General features: G+C 37.5%; 1 protein-coding gene across 1 annotated transcript in view; it reads right to left on the reverse strand.

The window, feature by feature from the left end:
- MAN1A2 (mannosidase alpha class 1A member 2) overlaps positions 1–16,695 on the reverse strand; it is a 133,070-nt gene that overhangs the window by 63,760 nt on the left and 52,615 nt on the right. The window contains exons 4-5 of the mRNA XM_064644562.1: positions 8,716–8,834; positions 6,250–6,330 (exon numbers count right to left, since the gene is read on the reverse strand). Coding sequence (XP_064500632.1) covers positions 6,250–6,330; positions 8,716–8,834 — 200 coding nt within the window. The remainder of the gene's footprint in view (positions 1–6,249; positions 6,331–8,715; positions 8,835–16,695) is intronic.

A 16,695-nucleotide genomic window follows, 5' to 3' on the forward strand; every position in this document is an offset into this window, starting at 1 on the left:
GAAGTCTTCCTCGTCCTGATTGCTCCTTCACTACCCAGGTGTGGGGACAGCATAACAGAAGTTATAACTCTTGGACCATTTCATGCAGCACACCACAAGACAATCCAATTTCTGTTGAAGATTCCAGTGCATTACCCTACATCAGGTTGTGGCAGATCTTTTACTGTCTTAGGCCTTGAGGACACTGCAATTCCCAGTCTTGTGGTAGCCTACTCTCACAAATTCTACATTCAGACACTCTCATCATGGATCTATTTTGTAACTTCTCCTGCAGCTTATCACTGCAGTCTGTTGGCAAGCTTTGTTGTTTCAGCATTAACACAGAAAGATCGGCCAATTCTTTTCTACTTCATGCCATTCATTCTTACTGTTTGCCTGGTTGTTGTTTTTTGCACGAGGAGTTGAGAGTGTTTAGGTCAGGCAGTGATTTTACAAAGCAGTGCTCCCATCCTCCCTCAGCAATCAGTATCAGCTACCCTGATGCCCAAAAATAACCAGATCCACAGATCTGCGACTGAAAGAAGTGGAAGAATTTATAATCAGTCATATACAAAATAAAGATCAACTAGATAATTTGTGTTGAAAAAGAAAGAATTTACCAATACCAACACACATGGTGAAGCGAAAACCTCTTGTTACCCAGAGAAAAAGCAAGCACCAAACATGACTGATCTTGAATAAAATCTTCAGCCACAAAACTAGATAGACACCACAGGAGATCAAAGAATTCCAGAGCCACATCCTGAGAAACCAGTTATACACTATGGCTGATTTCCAGGCAAACTCGCTGGAAAAAGACTTTAAAAGACCATATGAATAGACAGCTCCAATCTAACAATAAGAGCATCCTTTTGCAACAGCACCCTTTTTTTTTTTTTTTTGTGAAATGCAAGTGGCTTTATCTTGTTCTAATCTCTGAGTATACATGATACTCTTTCACTAAGCATTTCTATCCTGATGCTATTACATACAATAGAGTGATACCAATATATTGTCCAAGGCTAATAAAATAAAGAAAATCATAAAGAACACAACATTCTCATACAGTCAGTCTAGAGAATAACTTGGAATAAACAAAGAAATCTACTGTTCTGGGTAAAATGCTAAGTAATGCCTTGCTTGGCATCAAGAAAACAAATATCTTAATGCAGCCACAAAAAAAAAGAAAAAGATTGCTTTTTAGTTTTGTTTGGGAATTTTGTTGTGTTCTTTTGTCTGCTTGGTTTTTTAATTAATGTAAGGCTGATTTTCATCCTAAACTGCCGTAGTCAACATTTACTCCAAACTAGACATAGAGAATATTTAATTTCTACTTATTTCTGTTATAATATCAACTGTATCATAGTGCTGTATCCCCCACCCCTCCCCCAAGCATAATGAAGACCATATCTAGTTCTTAAAGAAATTAAAGGATTGTTGCAGGGATTACTGAGAAACAGTCTGGCTCAATTTAGATAAGAAGTAATATTTTAGCACCAGTATGTCATTTTGGACTGTTAACTCCATTTGACAGATGAAAAAGAGGAAGCATCATGGTGCCTCTGAACTCAGAAGGTGGAAGACTTGTAGTTCACACACTTTAACTACAATCCTGTTTGATCAAAATTTAAAATAAAGACTTTATACATTCTATCATAACCTAGAGTGGAAAATAGGAGTGCCTAGTTCTCACAGTATGGCTTCCCAGCCACTTTCTACTAAGCGAGTCTCCTAAACTCTGTACCTCAAAAAATATTTTACTAGTACCTCCTTACTGAGTATGGGCACAATGAATTTTGCACTTCTTATTTAGAGACTTTGGTACTTAGAGATTATGACTATTAACATACAGCTTAATAAAGATAGCAATGAGTGAAGTAAACACTTTGCATCAGTTGCTCAGGGAAAACTGGGAAGGAAACTCTGGCATACAGAAAAATACAAAAGAGCCTGCCTGGACAGGCTGAACTCTAATCTTCAAGGTCATTTCTAACCTAGACTATTCTATGATTTTATGTCATACAGCATTCCTGGGAGAGATCATGCTTTTTTCTTCTGCTTTTTATTACATCTCTTTTTCTTTCTTTGGTTTGACAATATAATTTCAAAAAAAATCCAGTATACAGTATACCCCACTCATACTGAGGATCCTGTTTGCAGCTCTGGGGTCCCAAGACAGGAAAGAATGTGGACCTGTTGGAACAGGTCCAAAGCAGGGTCACATAAGTGATCAGAGGGCTGCAGCACCTCTCCTGTGAAGACAGGCTGAGAGAGTTGGGATTGCTTAGCCTAGGGAAGAAAAGGCTCTGGGGAGACCTTAAAAGAGCCTTCCAGTACCTAAAGGGGGTCTGGTTTTCAAAACAGATGAAGAGGTCTTTCTACTATGGCCTGTAGTGACAGGAGAAGAGTCAACAGTTCTAAAACTCAAAAGACAGCAGGTTTAGACTGGATATAATCACAGAATTGTTTAGGCTGGAAGTGACCTTTAAGATCACCAGGTTCCAAACCCCTGCCACGGGCAGAGACACCCTCCATCAGATCAGGCTGCTCAAAGCCCTATAAGGAAAATATTTGCTACAATGAGGGTAATAAGGCTACCCACAGGTTGCTCTGAGAAGCTGTGGATCCCCCCCCCCCGGAGGTGTTCAAGGCCAGGTCAGACAGAGCTCTGACAACCTGGTCTACTGAAAGGTGCCCCTGCCCATGGCCAGGGGTTTGGACTAGATGATCTTTAATGGTCCATTTCAACCCAAATCATTCTATGATTCTATATTCCACTATTTTAGCATATATTCATTATATATTTCAATAAAGTACTTGGAGAAAAGCCGCAGGTAAAGAGAATCTCAAAAGCAATGACAGATTGAGACCTCATTCCTACATGGGAGCTGAGGCAAAGGCAGCACACTCTTAGATCTAATAACATACACCTAGCCAAACACCAGTTGGCCTGTCCACGATCAGCCAGGAAAAACGTATTGTGCAGAGGATTTAAATAAGGCCCCCCCAGATTGCAGACCTACAACCCCTGTCACCAGATAAATATCAGTGTTGTTTCAACCAGAAAAGACTGAAACAGACACGTGGGCAAATTGTCCACTGTGCCAAGGTTCACAGGCATATCTTATTTTCTTTTATTCAAAAGTCATTCTGACATGGAAAAATGGAGAAAGATGTTGCTTTTTCCCAAATCATAGAAACAATTTTGTCTTCCTACATTAACAGAATGGTACAGCAAGGCAAGACAACCAAGACATTTGCATGAAAATGCATTCTTCTCAAGCTTTAGTTTTACATGCTCATCCTACACAGAAGTCCAGCATAAATTCCCACAGGGAAAAGTTTGAGCTGTTAAAAGATTTACAGATGTCATGTTTCACAGGGAAAGGCCTGTGATTCAACATGGGACAGGACACGCCTACAGCATTTTCAGCCAACCTGTGTCAGTGGCTAAAAACAGTAGCTTTATTTTTGGTTATTTTTCCCCATTCACTGCAGTGAGTAAGAGGGAACTCCCACTGATAAAAGAAAGTACAGCAATACTTACAATCTTAATATGAAAGGCTTAAAATTTTACCATCAACTGTAACCAGCATTATTAAAAACACAATCACAGTTGACCCTTCTCTATGTAATACCAGTAACATGACAGTTAAAATACAAATATAGCATCAAGACCACAGAATCATGCCAACAGACATGCTAAATAATTTTTTAAAATTCATATGTTTTCAATAAAAGAACTAACAAGGACAGTTTTATCTAAGTTAATAGTCTGCTGTACTAGAAAACTATAGTCAATATCTACCATGATGATTCAATCAGATAAAATCCTATCAAGCCCTCCCCCTACAAATGGTGAAACCATAGAGATAAACCATGATGACTATAAAATTCTCCAGATGTGGCCATTTAAAAGTGATTAAAGTTCCACAGTTGATGCTGAGTCTTGGACACTTTCTTTTATGGTTGTCCCTACAGCATCTTTAATAAGACTAAGTAATTATAGTAACATTAAATAAGAATGGCTTTTATAACTATTACCAAAGAGCAGTAACTCCTGTTGCTGATATATATATATATATATATTAAAAGGAGAAAACCAGAATTAATTCAAAGCAGCCTGTATTGGACCTTACTTTAAAGACATCAAACAAGACACAGAAGAGTATGGAAAACAGTACAAAAACATTCTAGCAACAGTCTTGCAGAAGTAGAGGCTTGGAAGAAGGGAGATGGGGACTGAAATACCAAGAAGGTCTGGTAAGTGAATATGAGCAAGTAAATTATAGCTTGATGAATGAAGTCTATCACTAGATAGAGATTCCCTTAGAGGAATAAGTCCATGTGCATGTCCACAACCCTGACCTGGTAAAACATCCGAACAGTTGATAACAGGCTTGTCTGTCTTAGCAGTGGCTAAAAAGTGTCTCCTCACGTGTCTGAATGCAGTAAAAAAAGAAATCAGGCATGCCACAATCCTGAGTTAAGGAATACCTTCCCTTCTTGGGAACAAGAGAGGAAAGACCAGACTGGAAATCATATCTCAAAACAAACCTGTTTCCAACTCCAAGGAGTTCCCAGACACAGGTGTCTCTCCTGGGCTCAGTTGCTGAAAAGCCTCAGATTCCCTTCCTTGTCATATTCACAATGACAAATTGCAGAGAAACACCATCCAACTTGGCAAATGATGTAGTCTCTCAGATACCCAAAGCAATCGTAGCTGCCACACTATTTTGAAAGAAATGCAGTCTGAACACTTTTTTTAGCAGTTGTTCTTTAGAAAAATAAAGATGATTCATAGGGACATTTGACAGGAATAATCTTGTACCACAAGTCATGAAGCATTTGAAGACTGTTGGAGAGAACAATGCCATAGAAATCTTCTTAAAAACAAAAGACAAACCAGTGGTGAACATTTAGGAAAGACAAGAGCGTAGATGCTTTCTAAGAAGAAAAGAAATGAAAGCTCTTTAAGCAGAGGAGCTTGATCTGACTCTACCAAGCAGTGAGAACCAACTAAAAGAAGGAATACTCAGCTTTACAATTGCAGGCAAAGCACGTGTTTTGGCAGTACCCATCTGCATATTGGGGCAAAACAGTTCTTGATCTACACAAACAATCCAGTTACAGATGTGTGATCTTTGCTTTTTCTCTGAGGTTTTTCATATTCACAGTAGATGCCTCCAAGGAGCATGCTCCAGTTTGAAGAAGGTGAAGCAGTAGCACTTGATGAAAAATGAACTACCCATTTCTCTCATGGTGTACACTGGATTTTTGCTTTGCCACCAAGCTCTTCTTCCAAAGGAGAAGACACTCATACAAGAGAAAATTCACAGATCCCAGGATGATTCCAAAGACCTGAAGAGTCAACTAATTATGGATTTTCTCTTGGTTATTTTTAGGAGTGTGGGCTTAATATACCTGAGAACCTGATGATATGTATGCAGTGCTTCCCCAAACAAAGGAGGAAGATACTTATGAACATCTGAAATTGTATTGAACCTTAAGCCATGATATATGTCTGGCAGTGGGCTACAGAAGGGCCATGAAAAATAAAGGACAAAATCAAAGAAATCAGACAGGCAACAGATTAAAGACAGGTAGCTGCAAAGACATGAGAAGAGCTATAACTTAATCTGTAGTTTGGGTCAGGCTCCAGCCTTGTCAAAGAATGTGAAGTAAGAGGTCACAGCAATGTGACGGTGGGACCAAAGAAGCCCATGGTGGCAAGTTTTTAGGTAAAAGCATTTTTTCAATATAAGCATGTCCTTGCATACATGCTCAGCAGTCTTTGATCTTTTTTAATAGAAGTTTCAAAAGTAGGACAAAATTGGCCTGCTATTTATCAGTCTGTCACTGAGAAAGTGGTAAGGAGATTGTGTAGTGCTTTGATGAAGCAAACCTACAGCCCTGCAGGACAAGTGACAAACCTATTCTTTCTCCCTTCATGAAGTTACGGAACATCAAAACAAGTTATTGTTGGCATGAGAAGGTTGACATTTCACTTGACATTTCAAGTTGATGCTTATTTGAGTAGATATCTTCTGAAAACATCTTGATAAAAGAAACATTTCAAAGCTCTAACAAAGGGTCCTAAATGGTGCCAGATCTGCAGAGAAGCAAGCTTTAAAGATTCATACTCTAAGAATTTGGTTATTTTGGACAACTGACTCCTGTAATTAGTTCGTAAACTGCTGAGAAATCAAAATTCTAGAAAGGTCTTCTCAGAATACCTTGAATTTCACAGACATCTTCCAGTCTCCTTACCTCTTGTCCTGAAAGGTAGTATGCTGCTAGAAGACCGCCAATGAAGCGAATGTTGACTTCAAATACAGACACTTCGGAATTCTAGAAGAGAAAGAAAGAATAAATAATAATCAATTTCTTATTCTAAGGAAAAAAAAAATCAAGGTAGAGGCAAGTAGATATCCTAAACCAACCTACATGCAAGGGTCTGTACTGTTTCAGTTTCTAGATCCGTACTGAAATTCTTGTGCACATCTTCATTACATCAAATGATAATTCTAATTACAGCTTCAAGTGATTTTTTTTTAAATCAACTTAGTTTTTCTCCTGCCCTCTACTCATACTATCACCACAAAGTGCAATTACAGTAATTTGGGGATGGTGGGAAAGAAGGCAAGGACCATACATTTCCATAATTCAGCATCTTTTCTCTTATGTTTAAGCATAACACCAAATCTTCTAGGTTTACAGGATAAAGCAGAATACTAATTACAGAATTCTCATAATGCACTTTCTTAACCTGAATTACTAATGAGCAATTTAAAATTCAGAGCTCCATTTTAACAGTTTCTGTCTAGGAACAGCCTTTATGTATTTAATGTTATGATAAGAAATACTGCAAGACCACCAAGAAACTCAGGAGAACAAACCATTTTATTGCCTTCCTCCACATTAATATCCTCAGGCTAAATTCAACAGTATCTTCTGACTCATTTAATGACAGAAAAATTAAGAAGAACCAGGTAGTTTTAATATCTTTCTGACTCCCTCTGTGCCCCATTCACTCATTTGCCCACATACACTCCATCTGTCTCCCCTGTAAACTTCTCTTCAACACAGAAATGCAGTTTTATTAAGAGATTTTGAGATGGGGCAGACTTTTCCTTTTATCCAGAAAAGTCACTAGAATGTACACTGTACAAGCTGACTCACCAATTCACACACAGATGAAATATATCCATAGGTATGTCTTTCCTTTCATGCTATTTCCAGGGCACCTCCAGTCATATCATGCATTTTGCTTGTGTCCAAAAATCAATGCATTTTGCATGTATTACTTATTTCAGAAAGATTAAATGAGTACTTTAAAGATTTCCTCAAATAGCACTGATGATTAAAAGCCTAAAGTTTGAAATACTCCCCAATATGAGTTTTTAGTAAAGGTTGTTCTTTTTTCATAAACAAGTGATAAAAGAAAAATAACACCAATGCAGCATATGATTCCACTTAATAGCTATTAAAGTCATGAATCACACATGCAATGGTACAGTGTGAAGTGAAACAAAATATTTCCATTTCCAAGTAAAACAATCCAAGAGGAACAAATTTACGTATTTATAAACTTCAAACCATATAAGGAAATTACTCAAGTCTAGTGTATACACAGGACAACTCATTAACCTTCAGAGATAGTTTCTCATACATAGGAAGACGTAATTGAACCCTAGTGGGTCCTGTAAATTTCTTCAATCCAAATCCTAGATTAATTCTGCAAATTTATATTGAAATTGCCTTAGATCAGAAAAAAGTTATGGAAGTAATTTAGTTCACCCTCATAATGGTATCATTATGTCTACACTGTCTCTGATATATTTAGGATCTTCAGTTTTAGACTGAATAATTATCTGGCACTAACTGAAAAAGCAAAGTAAAATTTCTTTAACATTTGCCAGACAGTTGATGTATAAAAGAAAAGGAAAAAGCTGAAACAAATAATTTCTGAAAAGTAGGATAAGATATAAAAACAACAGTAAGCATTTGCTGAATTCTGAGTGTATATCTACATTTAATTATGTGCATTTATTAATGAAAAATTATTTTTGGAACCATACGGCAAATCCAAGGACTGAAATAAAAATTCCGTCACAGAGTCTGTGACAGTCCCAAAATTAGTAATAAGAACACTAATCAATAAGACTAAAATAGAGCCATTTCTTCCATGTAATGTTTCCAAACTCTGCATACACGAAGAATGTCAGATGTTGTATGACCGACTGGGAAATTCTTGTGATAGAAAAGGAAAACTCAACAACTCAGGTGGCATTTTTCATGTTAAAACGCTTAAGGACATTGAAGAAGAAGAATAAGAGATTGTATTCTTAAGTAATTTACACACTGGCTTGGAGGAAATTTGTCTTTCATAGCTCAGTTAGTTGCAACTACTATCAGCTAATAAAACTTCACCTTTCTGCCTTCATTTCTGAGGCCCTGTTGGTTCTCACAGAACACTTTCTTCCATTATCCAATTATAATTTGCACTTTGAAAACACAATATATAGACATTACTTTACTTACAGTTGTAAGTGCAAAAGGGTTGAGGTATATTTTTTTCCAAAATAAAGTTAGATACACAGAGAACTCAGTTAAAGCTTAGATATGACACTTTGATTCATATGTTTTTTAAGTTTCAGCTGAAAGACCTCTTCTGTCTCCCCCAAGGGGGACACTAAAAAGGACTAGAGAAATATTAGGGCAAGTTTTACTCACCACACTGAAATCAAGATTTTTGTCAATCCATTCTTGACCTTCTCTGAATTCATCATGAAGCCCCATGATATAAAGAGTATCCAATGCATCTACTATGGTAGCACCCATTTGCGAGTTTCCTACATGCAAAAAGAAGAACTTATATTACAAGTGATTATTTCATTACTTTTCTTAAACATCACAAACATGACAAAATAACAGAAGCAGTAGCAAAGCAAAGTTACTACAAAGATGTCAGCACAAAGAATAATCAAAACGAGCAAGGAATATCAGGTACATAAGAAGAGTCCCATTTCTCTTTCAACGCACCACTCTGGAACAGTTTGGCTTCTGGGGAGAAAAGAAGACTAAAGATGGAAAAATAGCCCTTCTCATCTGCTTTTCTAACCTGAACTTGAGCAACTGTAGTTCGACACAAAAAAAAGGGACAGAAAGACATTCAGCTTCAAAAAGCTACTAGGAATTCTAGGACAGAAGCATTAGGGAAAAAAAAATCATATGCAAGATAAAACAATCCGTACTTGAAGTAACGTCTTGCATTTCCCAACATTTATTTCTGAAATGTTCAAAGTCTGCAATTATGGAAGCTACCTTATCATTGATAAGCATGGACTGATGAGCAGGGACACACTGGCTTGGATTGACTGAGAAAGCCACAGTCCCAAGACGTTCACCTCAGTTTCTCCGGGGTTCCACAACATGAGTTGCTAATGGCTTTCTCAACTGTCACCATTTCAAGTGGAGCATTGAAAGACAAATAAAAATCAATGGTGCTTTACCCTAAAACGCCATTCACTTGAAACAGCAGCAATTTAGAGCTGATTGATGACTGACTCATCGACTGGTACAAGGGAGACAGGATGATGAGGTAGTGAGTCACTGCCCATGTTAGCACTGGTCTCCTTGGGCCACCCCTACCTAAGCTGTTGCCCTCAGCAGGCAGAGATCGTTGTTACTAGAGGAAAGCAAAAATTACCATCGGTTTTATTTGTTTTCATAGAGTGTATAAAATGTCCTAGGCACTAAGAAAATAGCCAAATTTCACTGTTCATACCAGTAATCTATAAACCAGTACAATTACTATGATTAGCAATTTAATGACAGTAGTGTCCTAACAAGCTAAGCCTATTTTAGGGTTTTTTTAATGTGCTTTTCACCCATAATGGAATCTCTAAAGAGCAGTGTTTCTGCATGGTATTTTCTATTCCATTTCTGACTTTCACATGGTTAGAGTTATTTTTCCCCTCAAGCATAACAATAACTGAATGAAACCAACAACCCCATCGTATTTCTTTCACAAACCTAAATGACTGACACACATGCAAGCTTAACTCCATTTTCAGGGACTTCTTTCCCCAAATAACAAAAATTAAACACAACAGTATCTCACCAACTAATTTCTTAAGAAACAGTCATGCATCATTTTTAATTAATTTCAATTAGATATGGAAAGCCTACAGTTAGTGGTATTTGTTAAGAATATTCAAGTACAGATCATGACACACCACCTTTTGCAAGATTAATTAAAAGACATTCTCTAACAAACTGGCTGCCATCCACACCTATAGCTCTGAGGATATGAATTCACCGTGGTGTGTAAGTACTGTAAGGTTTAATGCCTTCAGCCAAATTCCATTGCTTGTCCTGAAGTGGAGGTTGCTTTGAGCAGAGCTACAGCACTGCACTTAACTTCACACCTTCTCATAAGCATAATGTGACAGTTATCTAATACATCACTTCAAAAATATGCAAATCAGACCAGGATATAAGGACTACCTTCAGTACCAGCTGACAAAGTATCTTTTGACATGAAACTGGAATGTGTTATACTGATTCCAGGACACATTCAAAGTAATTTCTGTTCCTTTATTTAAACCACGTTGATAAAACTTTCAAATACACAAAGTGTCTGAACAAATAGGGATACATACCCTTGGGAAATCCTGAAAGTTCCTCTTATAATAGTTTCAAAAAATAAAAACCTTGTAAGTTAAACACAGTGGTAATCACATCAGTAAGCTCTCATATTATTCAACTGGCATGGGATAAGGAGAACACATTGCATGGGAATGGACGGGTGTGTCATTGTCTGCCATCCCACACCCGAGCCTCCCCCAAAAAATTTCAAACACCACAGTAACAATCACCCACAGTTTTCTAGATTTCAGAAATACGTTCCAGTGTCCACAATGTGGGACAGCAGTATGTTGGGTACAAGAATACCTAATTGCCAGTCCTCAAGAAAATATCTTCACAAATTTAAACCACCTTTTTCATGGAGTTCTCTGCCCAGAACCATGAAAAAAGGGCCATGGAAATGCAAGAGCACATGACTACTTTTGCCATCTCACGAATGAAACAGATGCATTCAGAAAGAGCAGAACAGATCTCTCTCCAGAATTGACCAAAAGCGTCCACAGTTTCCCTAATGCATCTCGTAATGACTGAACAATATGACTTCACCAAATACAGACAAGAAATCTGCTTCCATCATCACTGTGTTAAAAGTGAGCCCTCAACCCCACATACAGAGATCACACCTAAACCAGTGGTCCCCAAAAGGGATTGCCTGACAACCTGTTTCATGCTGTTTACAGCTGCAGAAACAAATGCAGCCCAAAACAGTAAAACAGACTTGCTCAGCGTTTTTTGCCCCTAAGAGTCAATTAAAGGCATAGCATTGTACTCTAAACTTTTGTCCGGGCTATACTCCGATCGTTTGTTGAAGCTCTCCCTCCTCCTCTCTTTACACTCCTTTCTCTCATATTTTTATGTTTATATTTCCTAGAAGCACAAACATCAAATAAAACATTACTGAGCAAAGTCCCTTCTACTCACACTTTGCCTCTTCCCTGAGCAGTGATGGGTACCTGTTTCTGAGATGCAGATCAGTACTGTTATAGTTTCTAGACTCCATGTGAGAGCTCAATTGTTTTTTAACACCATCTCTTAAGGATAGCATTTATATCCTAACCTATCATAAATTATTCATTTTTCTTCTTTCTTATAAGTAGGGTTTTTCAACCAAATTTGGGTTATTTTTCTTTTTTCTGCATGAGTATTTCTTCCTTGAGGAAGACTCAAAAGAACAATCTTTGTTTTTTCAAACTCTTTTGGTTGAACACATTTTCAAAAGGTCAAGAGATGACAAGTCAATATTTTGCAACAGATTGTCTACCCAGTCTTCTTCCTTTAGTGTCAATCAGGCAGCACAAAAACAGCTAATTCTCTCCTCCTGGGCACTGAGGCAGAAGAGTCCAAAATGAGGCACTCACACCCAGAAGTCTTGTGCTGAATAGAAGGCAGCCCTGGACTTAAGGCAACACTGAGGACAATACACATGTAACACACTGGGTGCCCCATACTCTGGTAGAAGTACAACTTAAAACCATTTATGAGTTTGGTTAAAGAGTAAAATTAATTGCTCTAAGCTTTCTTCAAGGACTATGTGGAAAGGACGTCATTCTTAATTTGTTCCTAAATAAGAGCTTTCACTGAATTCCTCTCTATCTGCTCAGGTCTACAACCTCACCAAAACAGGCAGTGATGTTGTCATAGCTGTCTTCATCTTGAAATTCACTGCAATACCATTAGCAGTAATACCAATGCAGCAAAGCATTAGCTGAAATATAAGCAGGAAGAAACAGTAAGTGTTCAAAGATCATTGACTTGAATTAGTGTCATTCGTGGTACCATAGGGAAAGCAGACTGCAATGGATAGGCAGCTGTACTCCCCCCTCCTGATGTTGATAGAAACCATTCTTCTGAAGTCACAAAGAGAAATCACTTTCCATTCATAATAAAGGATGGTGGGAGTTTTCTTATTTCATAACCACACAAATATCCATAAATTTTGCTGTAAAGGACAAGAGTATAGCCTTCTTGGACTTAAACTGTAGAAGGTGGTCATTTGAAGAGCCATAAAGTAACCATAAAGTAACCTTAAACAACAAGATTACAGTTTAGAGGAGCATACACTGCTTGCTACCACTTCAACCAATCTGATCTATTATTGCTCCAGATACAGAGAGCGCAGATGTCTTACTGTGGTGAAAAAGGTTATAAAACAATTAAACTACAATGGAAAATAACAATCCTCCTAACTGAAGGCACTCCTCCCAGGATCTGCCTCTGTTCAATAAAAAGGCTCGACTAGTCATGTTGCATAAGATAATAACTGATTCCAAAAAGGCTCAGTTTTACAAACGTCAGATTAGGAAGTCTCCTCTCCATATAATTATAGTTCTAGTTGATTGAGCTCCAAATTTAATGAAGTTTGCCTAATGAATGCAATGCTTATTCTTCAAAATAAAACAGAACATCCATCACAAGCTAATGGAAAGAATTTACCATGTAACAGCTGAACTACTAAGAAAATCATGCACACTCTCATTAAGCAACAGTATTATTCCAAAGGACTGCAAAACAGTAATTCAGATTTGTATTTAGGTAGAATTCTGTTTCCTCAGATAAGCCAAATAATTCCTTCACTTGATAGCACATAAATCTACAGTTTGAAATATCTAACAAATCGTATGACTAAGTGTAAAATATCAAGCCTCTAAAAGAAAAACTATCTTCCTATGCAGAATTCTTTCAGTATGCCAAAGCACTAGATGAAGAACTGGTTTATTTGTACCATTTGAAAGTCTCACAAGAGACTATGAAAGTACAAGGGAGACAGATCATTGTCATGAGTTCTGTCACAAAAAGAATATGAAGAAAACAAATAGCCCATTTTCATTATACCATAAGTGTAGAGATTTAGAAAGTCTGATATCAGCTACAGAATTGCTTAGTGTATTTATTATGTGGAAGCAGAAGAGACTATGAGCAGTGAGGTACTAGAGAAAATATGAGAATAAGCACAGACGAATTATGAACAGAGAAGACTGAAGATATGAGCCTCAGACAAGTTAAATAAGGAACAAGATGACAAATTAAAACTCTGCATCAGCAAACTGAAGTCATGCACTTTGAATTGAAAGGTAGTCATCAAATAGGTGCTTCACAGAAACGTTATTTGATACATCGCCCATACCTACTCCTTATTTCAACATGTATACACCACACACAAATCTCATTACTTCTCCTGAAAAACACTTCCATGGAGGCTTTCATTAGCCCAAATTGAGGGTGGAGGTGTACTGAGTCTGCATGGGACTGAGTTAATTTTCTTCACAGCAGCCTGTACAGTGCTGTGGTTTGGATATGTGACTAAACCAGTATTGATAACACACCAAAATTTTGACTATTGCTAAGCAGTGCTTGCACAGCAACGAGGCTTTCTCTTTCCCCCCCCCCCCTCTGTGCCCCCACAATGAATAAGCTGGGAGTAGGCAAGAGGCTGGAGAGAGAATTTTCCTTCTTACCCTTTCCCTGCTGCCTGTGCTCTAACACTTTTGTGTCCCAACACACTTGGGACACAACACCAAGTGTGTCTTACAACACACTTGGTATTTACCCAGAGACCAGCCTGAGGAGTAACAAACCTGAAGGAAATCTAGCCTATTCAAATGGATCTCTCATTACCAAAACGCAGACTGCTGCTACAAAGTCAAGGAAACCAGCCTAAGCAGAAAATTACTGTGAGGCCACTCTGCTTCCAAGCCAAGTCACATAAATAGCCCTAATAGGTGCATGTAACCATTTGTACTCTTCTACCTTATGCTGTTGACTGAGAAGGAAGTATTTTATTATTACTCAGAAAAGATTGCAGATGACAGATCCAAAAGCAGGATGCTCACCAGTTCATTTACAATCAAGGTAGGGTTTTAGTATTTCCTACACCAGTGACAAAATCACACAGAAACCTACTAAAGACTATTATTCCTGTTTACAAGGACAGCCTGTGGACACCACCAGCAGCTATGTTTTGAAGAAAGCTAAGGGAATTGGTAAGATTGCTTGGGGAAGAACAAGCAGTTAGATACAGTAAAAGCACTTGGGCTGTTATTGAAGACAACTGCCTCTACGTCATACAAACAGCAAGTATCTCTGTCATAAAACATCCCCGCTCTGGAAATAAGTTATTTTATATTTTAGAAAGCCAACTTATCTTCCTAAGCATTAGAAAGCTGAAATCCATAGTTAGTTATGTGTAAAGACTGGAGATCTAGATGTAAGGAAATGGCTTTCACTCAAAACAGTATGGCTAACAGGATGATCAGAGTGATCAATAGAACCGTAAGATACGAACAGACCTCATCTGCCACAAATACTACTGGTCTCAGCCACTCATATCCAGTTCTTGTTTTTTTCCAGGGCCCTAGAAACTAGAAACAGAACCTACCCCTACTGGTGCAGAATGCATTTGATTACTGGTGTATTTATTTGAGGGTGGAGGGAGGTTCGATTTGCAAAAGGAATGTAAGACGACCGAAGTCTCAAGGGATTTGAGACTTTATCTTTTTTATTTGAGACTTTATATTTTTTGATTTATCTTCATTCCTAAGATAAATTTCCACTAAGACAAGTGACCTCAGCTTCAGAGTGATCCAGCACTACCCACAGAGCAACCCAACCACTGGGTGTGCACAACCATAGAGCAGATCCTCCCAATTTCACCACAGTGATTCCAGAAACAAAAGAGGAGATGTAAAGCCTCCCCAAGGAGAAGTATATACTCTGTCACACTTCGAACCAGAAAGTTTATTTTTCACACAGGCAGGTGTTCCAGTCCCTAGTAACAGAGTGAAAATGTTTCCTTGATAAACTCAGCCTGATATTCAATAAAGAGTTGTTACAATCTTAAAGAAAACAAATATTCTTGTTATTGATATTCCTGTCTGCCCAGCTTGCTTTGAAAAACGCAGACTGGGCAAGACTTTATTGATCTAGGGAAATTATACTAATATCTCCTAAAAAAGATTCAAATAATTCAAGCTTTCAGACTGCAGCAACGGGACTTCTTGATGTGACAGACAATTACAGACATGGTAGGAAAATATGTAACATGAAAATTAAATGCAAACAATTATCAACAGTTCTCTGTATCTCTAATGAGGCTCTGGCAATAAAGCTGCCACTACTGAAGCATACCACTTGCAAAATATCTTAACGACTCAGGAAGAACAAGATAACATTTAAGAAAATTAATTAAACTTTTGAACAAGAGAGTTTAATTTCACTGAGAAAACAAGTGCCTCAAAATTAGTCAATGAAACCATACATTTAATACAAAACTGCAATATATGATTTCAGCTCAGTCATAAAATACAATGAATAAGCCTTTAAGTATCCATGAAGAAACCAATTGCCTTTAACATTTTAGACTAATTAAAAAAGCAGAACAAGAAACTAAGCATGTTGATTGCTTAGTTCTGTTAAATTGCTGATAATAGACAACATGAAAAGGAGGTCTTAATGTTTTGTACCACACAATAAAGTACTTTAGCATATAAATAACATTAAATAATCAATTTTAATGCTTTCCTTAATTTCATAACTGAGGAAGTAATGGGAGTGAAGCACTGAAGTGTATGCTAGTCTTTGAATATATTAAAAACTGGACCACAGCTAGATGTGATTAATCAGCAAAGTGCTGCTCAAATAGCTATGTTCTTAAGACCCAAATTTTAAAACTTAGTGTCTAAGAATCTATACTACAGTAAACATTCCTCTTCTCTACTCCTCACTTGATTGCTTTACTTTGCTCTCTAACTAAATCTTCTATGGCCCTTCAAATTAATTCGAAAGTCATGCAAGCAAGACTTGAATGCAGTTTCTTTAGTACAAAGACTTAATGTCCTCAAAACTAATCCGAAAAGGGCTTATGATTAATATTGGACCACTTCAATTTTCTACATTTCAATCCATTTGTCTCCATATTTTTTGGTTATTTTATTTCTTAGCACAAACACAAAACTGAATTACTGTAGACAGAAGAAGGACTGTGTGCAGACCATAATGAAGACTACTGCAGAAACTATGATCTGAGTTAGGGGAAGTTTAAGACCTCGTGATAACTGAAAGGCCACA

This window comes from Pseudopipra pipra, chromosome 2 (assembly GCF_036250125.1).
Source record: "Pseudopipra pipra isolate bDixPip1 chromosome 2, bDixPip1.hap1, whole genome shotgun sequence".
Taxonomy (NCBI): domain Eukaryota; kingdom Metazoa; phylum Chordata; class Aves; order Passeriformes; family Pipridae; genus Pseudopipra; species Pseudopipra pipra.